This window comes from Danio rerio, chromosome 19 (genome assembly GCF_052040795.2).
Source record: "Danio rerio strain M-AB ecotype USA chromosome 19, GRCz13ab, whole genome shotgun sequence".
Taxonomy (NCBI): Eukaryota; Metazoa; Chordata; class Actinopteri; order Cypriniformes; family Danionidae; genus Danio; species Danio rerio.
Window position 1 is genome coordinate 605,564 of NC_141039.2, and position 16,287 is coordinate 621,850.

Here is a 16,287-nt window from a genome sequence, read left to right on the forward strand (position 1 = left end):
CACAGAGAGAGATCCATTTCATTGAATAGCTTATCTGAGACACACACACACACACACACACAATAATATAATGTAAAAGAAATAATATCTAGAGAAATAAGTCTGTAAAATAGGCAGAAATGTGCAGGGTTTCTATAGCGTAATAAACACCAGACAATACAGCACTGCAGACTATTACACATGTGCAGAAAACACACGTTAACACAATTTTCAGGCTTAAAAGTTGATAGCAAAGATCAAGATCCCACGATGCAGCTCAAAAGCAGAAATAAATGAGGAAAAATGAAAACCTGAATCATAAACTGTGGAAACTGTAAATTCAGGGTAATTTGGCACAGTGTGGTCTCCGGTGCAGCTCTCCACAGGTGTTTGAGTTTCTGAACCTGATCCTGTGCTGAATAATTGACAGGGGAAACGAACGCTCAGCGCTCCTGGATCTCCTCCGAGCATCAGAAACAGCATCAGACTCCACAGGTGGAACTGAAGCTCACAAACTGAAGGATGTCCAAGAGAAGATGGGTGGAATTCAAGATCTGCCAAACCATCAGCTGCTCAGCTCCGGTCGGCCGCAGGAGTAGACCTGCATCTCCATCTCCAGGTAAACCAACATGTCTGCTGCATATGCTGACCTCAGATCAACAGAGCGTGCATGATGTGTGTGTGTGTGTATGTGTGTGTGTGTGTGTGTGTGTTTAAGAGTTTCTTCACTGATGCTTTTTTAATATATAGTCAAAAATAATACAATATAGGGATATATATAATCACTGTATAGATGTCTCTCACTGATGATTTTTAATATACAGCTAAAATAGTGCAATATAGGGCTATATATACTGTATAGATGTCCTTCACTGATGCTTTTAAATATATAGGCAAAATAATACACTATAGGGCTATATATATATACTGTATAGATGTTCTTTACTGATGCTTTATAATATATATGCAAAATAATACAATATAGGGCTATATATGCTGTATAGATATTCTTCACTGATGCTTTTAAATATATAGGCAAAATAATACAGTATAGGGCTATATATATACTGTATAGATGTTCTTCACTAATGCTTTTTGATATATAGTCAAAAATGATACAATATAGGGATATATATATATATATATATATATATATATATATATATATATATATATATATATATATATATATATATATATATATATATATATATTCACTGTATAGATGTCCTTAACTGATGCTTTTTAATATACAGGTAAAATAATACAGTATAGGGCTATATATATACTGTATAGATGTTCTTTACTGATGCTTTATAATATATATGCAAAATAATACAATATAGGGCTATATATACTGTATAGATGTTATTCACTGATGCTTTATAATATATATGCAAAATAATACAATATAGGGCTATATATACTGTATAGATGTTCTTCACTGATGATTTTTAATATAAGGGCAAAATAATACAATATAGGGCTATATATATACTGTATATATATCATTCAGAGATAATTTTAATATATAGTCAAAAATAATACAATACAGGGCTATATATATGTAGTGTATAGTTGTCCTTCAATGATGCTTTTTAATATATAGGCAAACATAATACATATTATATATTGTATAATACACTTTTACTATAAATTAATATCGTACTTTTAATGTGGGATGTATTTACTTTTGCAATTTATTTCAGAAAATATTAAAAATGACCTTATATTTACCTCACATCAGTCATTTACAGAGCATAAACATCGCATTTCATTCACAGTTGCCTCATATTTACATCTATTTTACCTTATTAGACACGAGCATAAAAATGAGCCTCAAAGGCAATGCACTCATCAATTATTTACACATTCATTATGCTCATTTAAAGAGTAATCACCATTGTTTATATAGTAGTATTTGCAGTGTCAGGCTTGTGCGCGCGTCATGACGTCACCGCGCCGCTTGTCTCGTGTGTTTACGTGGAGAAACATGGCGGCTGCTGTGACAGCAGCACAGCCCGAATAAAACACAGAGTAAAACACACAGCCGATCACGCAGGTTGACCGTCCGATGCCAGCAGCCCGCGCTCTTTAGGCGGGTGTGTGTCTCTGTCTGTCTGTGTGTGTTTGTGCCGCTTTTATGACGCTCGTGTGTCCGTGTTTAAGCCGCAGGAACCGCACAGATGATGGAAGACGAGGAGCGACAGAGAAAACTACAGGCCGGCAAAGCCAAGGTGGGATTTACCTCATTCTTACCCGTGTGCTTTCGGCGTGCTTCAGGTTTAACGCACATTTACCTCATTATCGCTGTAGTTTACCTCAGAATTGTCAAACTCCCATGTGAGATTCAGAGTACTGCTGTTATTTACCTCAGAAAACAGCTGACATCTGTTATCTGTCACCCATTTACCTCAGGTTTACCTCACTTCTGTCTTTGATCATAGTGATATACAGTGACAACTGTAATCAGTCACAGATTTACCTCATATTTAACCATAGTTTTACCTCACTTCTGTGAATTATCAAAGAAAGTATCTCACTTCTATGATCTGTTACATATTTTAAATCAGATTTACCTCTCTGTTGACTGTACACAGCATCATTTACTGCCTCTTTTACCACAATTTTACTCACATTTACCTCAGATTAACCTCACAGCAGTTATTTACCTCAGAAAACAACTGACACATGTTATCTGTCACATATTTACCTCAATTTTACCTCAGGTTTGCCTCACGTCTGTCTGTTGTCAAAGAAAGTAACTGACATCTGTTACATATTTTAACTCTGATTTACCTCAGTATTGACTACACAGCATAATTTGCTGTCTACTTTACCTCAATTTGACTTAAATTTAACCCATTTAACCTCACAACTGTTCTTTACCTCGGTAAACAACTGACATCTGTAATGTAATACACATTTACCTCAGGTTTACCTCACTTCTGTCATTTACCATAGAAAATAAGTGACAACTCTAATCTGTTACATATTTTAACTCAGATTTACCTCACCGTTGATTGTACAGCCTAACTGACTACCTCTTTTACCACAGTTTTACCTCGCTTTCACTCTCATTTACCCGTTTAACCTCCCGACTGTTATTTACAGCTGATATCTGTAATTTATCACACATGTACCTCACTTTTACCTCATGTTTACCTCACTCATTTACCATAAAAAAATATGTAATATTTAACGCAGATTTGCTCCAGGTTTACCTCACTGTTGTCTTTGCAGCATGGTGTATTGCCTCATATTTACCACAGTTTTACCTCACTTTACCTCGTATTTACCTCACAACTGTTATTTATTTTAGAAAATTCAAGAAATCTTTAGTCCATCATACATTTAACTCATCGTTGACTGCACAGCAGTATATACTGCCTCATTTTTACCACAATTTTACCTCACTCTGACTTATATTTACCTTAGTTTAACCTCACCACTGTTATTTACCTTGCAAAATAACTGACATCTGTAATCTATACCTCAGATGTACCTCTTTTTTTACCTTATATTTACCTCACTTTTGACATTTAACCTTGGAAATAATTATGGAATTAAATGCAAATTTACCTCAGATAACCTCAGGTTTAACTCACTGTTGTCTGATTTATTCCTACAACAATTTTACCTAATTTTATCTCATATCAATGCATGAAATCTGTGATCTGTTACACATTCACCTCATACTTATCCTCTGGTTTACTTTACTGTCATTTAACTACAAAAATGATTTAACAAAATACATCAAAATTTTGCCCTATTGCTGTTATTTATTTACCTCAGAAAATAACCTACATTTATTTCCTGACATTTACCTCAGTTTACTTCACAGCATAATATTTACCTTCATTGTACAGCACTTTGTCTGATATTTACATCGGAAAACAACCGAGGCATTTTACACTGCCTCTGAATAACCTCAATTATACCTCTTTTTGCCTCGTATTTACCCATATTTATCACATATTTACCTCAATTTTAGCCCATTGTTGTGGTTTACTTCACTGTTATCTTTTCAGCATAATATTATGCCTCATTTACCTACATTTTACTCCACTTTGTCTGTTATTTACCACAATTTACCTCACATCTGTCATTTGCATTAGAAAACAACACTTAGACAATTCACACTGCCTTATGTTTACCTTAATTATACCACTTTTTGCCTCATAATTATCACATATTTACCGCAATTTTACCCCATTGATGTTTTCAATTAGATTGGAATCAACCTATAATCCAATCTAAAACAGCAGTGGGGTAAAATTGAGGTAAATATGTGATAAATATGGGTAATATGAGTGAAGTATTTACCCTATGTATAAGGTAAATGTGAAGAAGTATCTGACATCTGCAATGTGACTCCCATTTTTTATCTCCTGTTTATTTAATCACATTATTTGTTCATCAAAATAGCGTATATTGTGCTCATCAGCCAGTCAGAATCAGGCATATAACAGTGCTGTAGTAGAAGACGAGATAATGTGGTGTGTGTGTGCATCTGGCTGCTGCTGCAGGTTTACTGTGAAGCCAGTTTCTGTTGTGTTAACATGTGGATGGGCTTGTGAGACTGGATTTTCCAGCCAGGATCTGTTCTGTGCTTCACATTTCTGCATGTGAACAGATTTCAGGTCGCTGTAAACTGTGCTGTGATTGAGTAAAGGATGACGCATGATCATATTCAAGTGGAATCTGCAGTCAAGGCTGAAGTGCGTTATTATGTGCTTCACTGTTCCTTTAGTATCACTGGGTGACTCTGGCTGTTTTATATATTTATATCATTTATTTTGCTAGCTTTGTTTTCATTTTACTGACATTTTGTTCGTCTATTTGTTTTTTTAAATCTTTGAATAAATATGCATACTTTTGGTTTCATTTTGAGTTTACTTATAAAAGTCTTTATATGAATTTTAATTAGTTTTATTTTTAAAATTGTACAGAAATAGGACATTTTATTGGCTAAAATAACATAAGGGGATTTTTTTATATATTAGATATATTACATTTATTTAAATATAGTGTAATTAATTTATATTGTTTAATTTTTATTTTATTTAAAGGAGTAGCCAAAGCATCTTAGTCAACAAAAGTAAGGCTCAAGTAAATTTTATCAGGTAAATAAAATTTAAATAAATATAAATATAATACATAAAAAAATGCTGTTTATTTAATTGTGGATTCCTGTTGTATTTTTAATAAAATTATTTAGAGTTAAAACTAATCCTTGCAAATCCCAATATGATTTAAATCATATGTTCACTCTTCTCTGTTGAATAATGTGGGAGAAAATTTCATTAAGCATTAGCTATTTTCGACAAACCTTTTAAAATATGTTATTTAAATGCTTTTTTGATTGATTTTTCATTATCATTTCATAAATTCGTAGAGCTGAGATTCATGGAGGTTTCTGTATTGCCTTCCATGTGTTCAATTTGATGCACATTGATGAACTTTTACTGTTTGAGCACTGTGTATCATCACGTTTCTGTTGAACACACACTGGCCTCTTCAGGGCGTGATAACACAACCTTGTTATTTTATAAATAGAGCAGATTTCTTGTCTAAAAATACCCCAAGTCTGAATCAGCGTCGAGATCATGACCCCTTGGTTCTCGCACGCTCACTAGGAAGTGAGCATATGTGAGTGAGGTCACTTGTGCTGACCTACACAGAGCCGTCTGTCTAATTCCTGCTGACAGTTCCAGGTGACGGCTCTGGGTTCGTCCTGTACAAACAGACAGATGTCTTCTAGATCCATCTGTACATCTCACACTTTCTGACTTCACGAAGGAGAGATATTTACAGTTTGCTTACAGCTACTGAACATCTGCTTTTGGGCTGAATATCAAAGAGACAAACGTTTTGTGAAACGGAAAACAAATGTTTCGTTGTACGCTTCAGATGACAGATCCACTAGAGGGCACTGTCTAAATATTAGTGAATTTCAAATACACCACTTATGGTTTGTTTTGTTGTATGTTTCACGACAAGTCCACTAGGGGGTGCTGTCTGTATTTACAAATGACGTTTTTGTTGCAAATTTGAGATGACAAATCCACTAGAGGGCGCTGTCTACATTTTTGTGAATTTCAAATGTATTACTTTAAGCTAAATGCTGTTCTACATTTCAGAAGACAGATCCACTAGAGGTCATTGTTGTCATTTTTATAAAACGTAAAAATGCATTACTTCGTGTACGTTTAGTTGCACATTTCAGTTAAATCGACTAGAGCAGAGGTTCTCAAAGTGGGGGTCGTGGGACAATGAAGGGGGGGTCGCCTGGTGATTTTCAAAATTCAATGAATTTTTATTAAACCTTAAGACTTACTGTATTTTATCAATAACCTACTGATGAGAAAAAAATAGTCGTTTATAGTTACTATAAACTATAAACAGATTTTGTAACACCAGGTTAAACTTTCTAGCCCATTTACAGCACTGACATACATAAAAAAAACAAAGAATAGACTTGGGTCTATTGGTGTGTTTGTGCGCGTCATTGCATACAAGGTTTCTGTATTTATAACCACCACCTCAGAGAATATTGGGGGTCACGAGTCACTGGCATTGTCATTTTGGGGGTCGCGGGCTGAAAAGTTTGGGAATCCCTGGACTAGAGGGTACAGTCTACATTTTTGAAATTCTAAATATATTACTTAGAGCATGTTTGTTGTAAGTTTTAGATGACAAATCCACTAGAGGGCGCTGTCTACATTTTTGCTAATCAAAAAGATGTTACTTAGAGCATGTTTGTTGTACGTTTCAGATGACAAATCCACTAGAGGGCGCTGTCTACAGTTTTGTGAATGTGAAATAAATTGCTTAGGCTACGTTTCATTGCACATTTCAGATAACAAATCCACTAGAGGGCATTGTTCATATAATAGTAAATTTCAAATGTGTTACTTATGGTATGTTTTGTTGTATGTTTTATAACAAATCCACTAGAGGTAGAAGGTGCTCTCTACGCATTTACAAATTACGTTTTGTTGCACATTTGAGATGACCAATTCACTAGAGTGCGCTGTCTACATTTTTGTGAATTTCAGATGCATTACTTTAGGGTAAATTTTGTTGTACATTTCAGAAGACAAATCTACTAGAAGCCACTGTCGTCGTTTTTATAAATCGTTTAAAAAAATGCATCGCTTCGTGTATGTTTAGTTGCGTATTTCAGATGACAAATCCACTAGAGGGCGGTATCTACATTTTTGAAAATCTGCAGTATGTAACGTAGAGAATTTTTTTTTAACGTTTCAGATGACAAATCCAGTAGAGGGCGCTGTCCACATATTAGTTAATTTCAAATACGTTACTTAAGGTATCTTGTTGTACTTTTTATGACAAATCCACTAGAGGGTGCTGTCTACATATTTACAAATTACGTGTTGTTGCAGGGGTCATTGTTGTCATTTTTATAAAAGTAAAAATGCGTCGCTTTGTGTTTTAGTTGCACATTTCCACTGGAGGATGCTGTGCAAATTTTAGCAAATCTGAAATATCTTATTTGGAGCATGCCGGTTGTACGTTTCAGATGACAACTCCACTAGAGGGCACTCTCTATTTTTTTGTGAATCTGAAATGCATTACTTGGGATACATTTCATTGCACGTTTCAGATGACAAACCCACTAGAGGGCGGTGTCTATATATAAGGAAATTTTTAAAAAGTTGCCTATGGTATGTTTTGTTGTATATTTCATGACAAGTCCACTAGTGGGAGCTGTCTACATATTTCAAATTACGTTTTTTTGGATATTTGAGATGATAAATCCACTAGATTAGTTGCACATTTCAAATAACAAATTCACTAGAGGGCGCTGTCTACGTTTTTGTGAATTTCATGTTACTTTGGGTAAATGTTGTGCATTTCAGATTAATCCACTAGAGTGCGCTGTCTACATGTTTCTAAAACGTAAAAAAAATGTTTAGTTGCACATTTCTAATAACAAATTCACTAGAGGGCGCTGTCTACTTTTTCATATCTAAATTATTTTGTTGCATTGCATATTTGAGGTGACAAATCCACTAGAAAATTTAAAAATACGTTTGCTTGGTACATTTTGTTGCGCGTTTCAGATAAAAAATACACTAGAGGGCGCTGTTTATATTTTTTGCATATAAGAAATGCATTAAATAGGGTACATTTTGTTTCTCTTTTCAAATACAAAGTGCACTTCAATAACAATTTTACCTTGATTTTATTTTTTACTTATTTGATTACAAAGCATAGACACAGTTAGGTTGTTTTGTGGTATTTATTTGGTGTTGTGCAAGAAAATAATGCTTTATTTGTCAGTAAAATCTCCCTGTTAATGTCATTAGTGTGTAAAGGAATGAAAGTTGTTGTCATCACACTGCCCCCTAGTGTTCATTTTACCTGCAAACTGCAGTCAAACGTATGTTGAGGTATGTTTTTGCAGTTTTCACATAGGTGTAGGCTGAAGCACATGTTTTTAGTAAGGCTGTGTTAGATAATTGCTTTCTGCAGAAGCTTTACAGGTTTGAGCTAGAATTAAATCTGAATCAAACTGATTGTCATCTAGACCTCTGCTGAGGTGAAGGTTGATGCTTTACCACAGCAAACCACACAGTAAAACACTCGCTTTTACCTTGTGAATATGTCTGGGGGCTCTGAATAAAGATGGATGTGGTGATGGAAGAACATGATTCAAAATGATTCATAATTTCTTTTGTAAACCTCTGAGTGAACGCCAACAAAAGCTGAAGACTCATTTACGTAGAATTGTGCCGCAGTACTGCAGAAATAAATCATGCGCACTGATTGTGTGGTGAAATATTAAAGCCTTTGTGTCTGTGATGCTTTTTCTAGCTGGAGAAATATCTGTTTATTTCAGTTATCGATGAAGAACTGCTTAGTCAGACGTGCATGTGAGTTATCAGAGCAAAGAAAACATGTAGGACTGAATAAATCATAACGCAGATCTTGTGTTGTTGTTAGTATTTCTTTAGTAAAGCAAGGCGTTTTATTGCTAATCTTTGTAATATGAATATTGGATATACTATTATTTGAAATTACGACTTTTTTAAATGTATTGTGCAGCCCTAATAAACACTTAACGATGTTTGGCGTCGTCCCAAATGCAACACCAGCATTTTTTTTGTACTATAAACATATTCGTAATCAGGAGGTGGTATAATCAATAACGTTTGAGAATTTTGCTGTCACAATCCAAAAGTAAATAAAGAAATCCAACCTCAGCACCCAATAACTCCTTCCCTTAATCAGTAACTCCTCCCATACATCAACAGGTCCTCCCCTTAATCAGTAGGCCCTCCCTTTCATGACTAACTCCGCCTTTTAATAGGTAGTTCCTCCTATTTGCAAGTAGCCCTTCCCCTTTATCTGTAACCCCGCCTCTTCATAGACGCTCCCTTTTTTGCAAGTAGCTCCTCCTTTTCATCAGTAGCTCCTCCTCTTCATCAACAGGTCCTCCCCTTAATCATTAAACCTTCCCTTTCATCACTAACCCTGCCTCTTTATAGATAGTTCCTCCTCTTAACCAGTAGCTCCTCCCTTTAATCAGTTACCCCTCCTCTTCATAGATAGCCCCTCCTCTTTAGCAGTATCCCTTCGCCCACATCAGTAACCGCGCCTCTTCATCAGTAGCTCTCTCTCTTTGCAAGTAGCTCCTCCCCTTCATCAATATTTCCTCATCTTCATCAACAGGTCCTCCCCTTAATCAGTTACCCCTCCTCTTCATAGATGGCACCTTCCCTTTAGCAGTAGCTCCGCCTTTTCAGCAGTACCCCCACTTTTTCATATATAACTCCCCTTCTTCACAACTAGCTCCTCCTCCTCATCAACAGCTATTCCCTTAATTAGTAACCCCTCCTCTTCAGAGATAGCTCTTCCTCTTTATCAGAATCCCCTCCCCTTCATCAGCAATCCCTCCTCTTCATAGATAGCTCCTCCCCTTCAGCAGTATGCCCTCGCCTTTATCAGTAGCTCTCTCTCTTTGCAAGTAGCTCCTCCCCTTCATCAACAGATCCTCCCTGTAATCAGTAACCCCTCCTCTTCATAGATGGCACCTCCTTTCATCAGTAACCCCACCTTCATATATAGCTCACCTTCTTTGCAAGTAGCTCCTCCCCTTTATCAACAGATCCTCCCCTTAATCAGTAACCCCTCCTCTTCATAGATAGCTTCTCCCTGTCAGCAGTATCCCCCATCTTCATTAAAAGCCCCTCCTTTTTACAAGTAGCCTCTCCCCATCACCCGTAACCCCTTCTATTCATAGATAGCTCCTCCCCTTCCACTGTATCCCCTCCTCTTCATCAGCAACCCTGCATCTTCATAGATAGCTCCTCCTCTTCACAAGTAGCTCGTCCCCTTCAGCAGTATGCCCTCCCTTACATCACTAACTCCACTTCTTCATAGATGGCTCCTCCCCTTGATCAGTAGCTCCTCCCCTTCAGAGTGCACCAACACACTTATTTTTAATGGTTGATTAAGTGAGGATTTAAAGTGCACTCAGTATTTTTAGATATGTTTTTCAGTGTAAATGCATGACTTGCACTAATTATTCTACGTAATGGTGTAGAATAGTGCGAAAGTATGCGATTTGGGACGCAGCAAGAGTGACTATGCATGTGTATACTACTGAGCTGTTGTCTGACCTCTGACCCCCGGGCTCTGTGTGTCCTGACGGAGAGGCTTGAGCTCATGTGTTGGCTCAGATGATCTGCTGTTGGTGTTTTCAGCACAGATCGGCTGGTGTTCAGAGCAGCTGTCAGCATGTGCTGTTTTCATGCCAGTGTCATCATTAGCTCACGGCTCTCAGTGCAGAAACAGACGCTCGATTAGCCGACTGCAGGAGCATTAGCATTACATTTCAAAATGCATTTCTGCTCCCGGTTTATCCTCCTTTTCTCTTTACATGGAAATGTTTTTAGTATTTATGTTCATTTTAATGAACCCCTAAATAGTCACAGATAGCAGGATGCTCATGTTTAATTCACTATACTGCCATTAAATCCTAATCTAATCATGACAAACTATATATCATAGGAGTGCCTAAACAGTGTTCTGAAAACGTATTTTGCTGCAGTTTTAGATTTTTAGCTATGTATTAGTAATCAAAATCCATTGACTGTCACCCTTTCACCTGTGGCACCGTTTGCACTTCTATATTTACATCATAATATTATAATCTTAGCATGAAGCATTCATGACAAAATGTCATTTAAAAGCTTAAAATCTCTTGTTTTCATATCAAATGACAGATTTTTGATAGTTTTTACTGAGCAAATGTTATTTATTTAATTGGAACAAACATACTCGTATAGCATTACTTTCCTACAGCAATCCACATGTAAAGTTTAGATCACGGTTATTATAGTTAACGAAAAAACGAAAACTAAAATGTAAAATAGTTGTCGTTAACTAAAATAAAAATAAAAACGAGAGTTTTTTTCAAAAACTAAAACTAACTGAAACTGTATTGTGTATATACAAAACTAACTGAAACTAGCTAAAATGATAGCAAAAACCTCCTTCGTTTTCGTATTTGTAAATGTATTTGATACATAATCTTACTGTAAGCCTTTTAGAAGTAAATATAATCCGCGCTGCAGGTGTTTGTGTTTGACCCTTTCGCACCTCAGAGTCTCCTGCCGCCATTGGCCAGATCGAGCCGGTTCTCCTCGAGTCATCCTCGCTGTTGCTCCCTCGACAAAAACCACGAGTGGACATGACAGCAGCACGGCGACAGCATTAAATACAGACACTTAAAACTATTACTTTAACCTGTTTGTGCCCAATAATGGGTTTTATTTCTGTATCGCGATTGCGAACAAATCTTTTTAACCAGATGTTCTAAGTGAACCGGTTGAACTGAATCATTTGAAAAGATTTGCGTCTCCAGTAAGCACCTATCCACCAACTACTTACTTTATAGCAAGCCTAATACCCCCTCTGACTCTAAATAATCCAGTATATACTCGCATTCAGTTATCAGAACAGTAACGTTACATTGAGAAGCGGTGAACTGATAATACTGCGCATGCGTAATTCAGTAAACCAAACACAGTACAGCCTTCTGTGACTGAACTGATCTTGGAAGAACTGCAGCGCGGGTAAACGGAGGGCTTAATGAGAGGATCTGGTGAAAAACGTAAGTTCATTTCATGACAGACAATCCTAATGGAACTTAAATAAGTGAATCATGACTCAGTGGGTTGCAAAACTTTACTCATTTTTATAAAGCGTAAAAATGCATCGCTTCATTTATGTTTAGTTGCACCTTTTAGATAAATCCACTAGAGGGCGCTGTCTACATTTTTGCGAATCTGAAATGTTGTTTAGAGCATGTTTGTTGTGCGTTTCAGATGAATAATCCACTAGAGGGCGCTGTCTGCAGTTTTGTGAATGTGAAATAAAACGTACCAAGTTAGCATATTCTGATATATTTGCTGTGGTGGTGCGTCCACTCTTATTTTCAAGTTGTGCCGTGTTTTGTGTGAAGCTGAGTTATTGATTAATAAAGGAGGCGAATGCATTTATCTGGATGTTAATGCATGCAAATCCATTTGAAAGCATTATTAGATTAGAACTCTAGCCTGCTGATTAGCATGGAGCGTGGCCTTGAAGTGTGTGTGTGTGTGTGTGTGTGTCTGACTGCTGTTTAACTCCAGGTTTGATCTGTTATGTAAAATCAATTGTTCCAAATCTGCCCTGATGAAAGAGTTTGCCAGATCTGAGGGGGTTAGTGTGTGTGTGTGTGTGCGCGTGCGTGCGTGCGTGCATGTATGAAAGTGTGTGTGAGTGTGTTTATGAAAGAGAGAGAGAGAGAGGGTGTGTGTGTGTGTATGGTGTGTATGATAATGTGTGTGTGTGTGTGTGTGTGTATTTGTGAAAGTGTGTTTATTTACTTGCATTTGTACGTGAGTGTGTATGTCTGTATGTGTTTGACAGACTTTGTTTGTGTGTGTGTTTAAAATAGTGTGTGTATAATTGTGTTTGGGTTTGTTTGAGTGTGTGTGTGTGTGTGTGTGTTTTAAAAAAATTGTGTGTGTGTGAGATTGTGTTTGAGTGTGTGTGTGTGTTTGGAAAAAATGTGTTTGTGTTTAAAAGAGTGTGTGTATGATTGTGTTTGGGTGTGAATGTGTGTTTGAGTGTATGTGTGTGTGTTTGAAAAACGTGTGTGTGAAACTGTTTGTGTGTGTGTGTGTGTGTGTATGTTTGAATGAGTTTGTGTGTTTAAAAGTGTGTGGATGCACGCATATGTGTGTGTGTGTGTGTGTGCGTGTGTGTGTGTGTGTGTGTGTGTGTGTGTGTTTATGATTGTGTTTGAGTGTGTGTGTTTGTGAATGTAATTGTCTGTGAGGGTATGTTTGTGTGTGAGTTTGTTTATTTGTTTGCATTTGGGTTTGTGTGTCTGTTTAAAAGTGTGTGTGTTTGTGTATGTTTGAGTGTATGTGTGTAAGTTTGAAAGTGTGTGTTAGAGAGAGTGTGTATTAATGAAAGAGTGTGTGTGTGTTTGTGTTTCTGCATATTGTAGGCAAAGAGCACTGGTTAACACAACACACACACACACACACACACACACACACACACACACACACTGATCAGTAGCCTGCTGTATAATGGTCTCAGATAAACACCGTCAGTGTCGCTCAGCAGAAATGAGAATAAAGCAAAGCGGCTTCATAATTAAAAACCTCCTCCACACTCCGCTGCCATGATCTTAATTAGCAGCAGCACTCGCTCAGACTGCGTGTGTGTGTGTGTGTGTGTGTGTGTGTGAATCTAGTAAATGCACTCTGTGTGCTCTAGTGTTTTCTGTTGTTGCGTGTGCCGAGCGAGCTGTTTTCAGACCGGTGTTTCTCCAAATAGGCCAATCGGGTGTCAGCAGGAGACGGTCACTTCAGGGAGCTGATTAGATGACGCTCAGATTAATGCCAGCCTTTGTGTGGAAAAACAAATTGCATTTAATTTCAAGCTGCGCCGTCACTTCTCCTCCCGCCAGTGCTCTCCAGATCTGCTCTTTTAGACTCTTAGAAATGGACTTTAGTTTTTCACAGAATGCTGAAAGTGTCTGCTGAGTTTTATTCACAGCAGAAATTGAGTTATAGGTCACTGTTTACACTCAGGTCACGCTAGAGTTACTCGTGGATGCCTTTTTAAAGGAGACTTTCCTGCACAATGTTGGTATTGTTAGAACATTGCAAATATAAAACACATAATTAAATTTTTTATTGTTCACATATATATTATTTATTGTTTTTATTAGTTTTTTGTGTATTTATTTTATTTAATATTAAATATAAAATTATTATATATTTTGTTTTATTTATTATATATTAAATTAATATATTATTTTAATAATTTAATATTTACTCTTAAATATTAAATAAATGTATTATTAGATTTGTTTATTTACTTATTTATTTAATATTTGTTTTTTAATATTAAGCAAATGTATTCAATATTTTTGTATGCTTGTTTGTTTAATATTTATTTGTAAATATTGAGAATTGATTGTTTTTATTTGTTTATTTATTTAGCTGGTGTCTTCTGTTTATTGTTAGAAGATGTGTATAATCTGGAGAGACTTGTATTCAAATGTGAATCTTTTAAAAGTTGTCAAATTTATTAAAAGTTAATCTTATATATTCGTATCTTTTATGTTATTATTTTTATTTGTTTCTTTGTTCTTTAATTTACTATTTATTATTTAACGTTAAATATACGAATTATTTATTTATGTATTCATTTTATATAATATTTGATATAAAATTATTCATATATTTATAACTTTTTGTTTATTAATAATACATTTTTAATTATAAATAATATAACTTTGCATTTATACATTTTTTATTTACTAATAATACTTATTATTTAGTATTAAATACATGTGTTATTCATTATTTTAATTGTTTTATATTTATTATTAAATGTTAAATACATCTATTATTTTTATTTGTTCATTTAGTTTTAATTAATTTATTAATTTATTTGTTTGTTTGTTTATTTCTTCTGTTTATTGTTATGAGACACATCTAATCTGGAGAGACTTGCTTTCAAATGCGAATCCTTTAAAAGCTGTAGAATTTATTCAAAGTAAATCTTATATATTCATATCTTTTATGTTATTATTTTTTTGTTTCTTTGTTTGTTAATTTATTATTTATTATTAAATGTTAAATATAGTATTTATTTATTTATTCATGTTATATAATATTTTATATTAAATTATTAATATATTTATTTTTTAATTTTTTATTTATTATTAATTATACATTTTTAATTCTAAATTAATTAAACTTTGTATTCATACATTTTTATTTACTTATTTATTTAAAATTAAGTATTAAATACATGTGTTATAATTGTTTGTTTAATATTTATTATTAAATATTAAATACATTTATAATTTTATTTGTTTATTTATTTAGTTTTAATTTATTTATTTAGTTAGTTTGTTTATTTTTTCTGTTTAATGTCACGAGACAACACATTTAATCTGAGAGACTTGTTTTCAAATGCGAATCCTTTAGAAGCTGTAGAATTTATTAAAAGTACATCTTTCATATTCTTTTATATATCAAATATTAATTTGTTTTTTATTTATTCATTTAATTCATTATTGAATATTAAAATTAAATAGTAATTATTATATTTATTTATTTAATATTAAATATTCAATACATTAATTATTCATTAATATATATTATTCATTTATTTACATCAGAAATATAATTATAGGTCACACTTTATTACTTATTAATTAATTAGTTAATTAATTAGTTAAGTCATTTATTGTTAAATATGAATTAGGTATTGTTTATTAGATTTATTTATTTAAAATTTATGATTAAATATTAAATAAATTTATCAGTTATTATTTTTTTTAATAATTATTGTTAAATATTAAATAAATATATTTTATTTATTTGTTTATTTTCTTTAATTGGTTAATTTATTTGTTAATTGTTGGTTGGTTATTTAGTTAGTTAGTTTCTTCTGTTGAACACAAGATCATTTACTTCTATAGTAGAAACAAAATGTACTATAAGTACACCAATTGAACAAGAATGAAACTCAAAGTAATGATGTGTGAGTAAATGTTGACCCAAGTGTAATTCTGGGGTGAACTAACCCTTAAATGGTGCTTCAGGTGGAACATCATCCACGTTAGTTTTCATTTGTTGTGGACGTCTGTGTAGGATTATAGTGCAGTGTGACAGGAGAAAGTTCTTCCTCTTCTCTCTTCTCATTAGTGCTCGTTTACTGGTCTGGACTAGCATTAGCGCTAATGCCCTTTTTGCT

At 34.4% G+C, this 16,287-nt stretch overlaps 1 protein-coding gene across 3 annotated transcripts in view; it reads left to right on the forward strand.

Annotated features, from left to right (window-relative positions):
• Positions 1-393: 393 nt before the first annotated feature.
• Positions 394-16,287, forward strand: part of akap9 (A-kinase anchoring protein 9) — a 186,313-nt gene continuing 170,419 nt past the window's right edge. For 2 of the 3 annotated variants that reach the window (XR_015945271.1, XM_088651428.1), the window contains exon 1: positions 1,955-2,216. Coding sequence is in view for 2 of the 3 variants with exons in the window: in XM_088651428.1 (XP_088507554.1) it covers positions 2,166-2,216 (51 nt within the window). In the remaining variant the exon portion in view is untranslated. Of the gene's footprint in view, positions 599-1,954; positions 2,217-16,287 lie in introns of those variants that run through there. The other variant, XM_088651427.1, reaches the window with a different exon arrangement.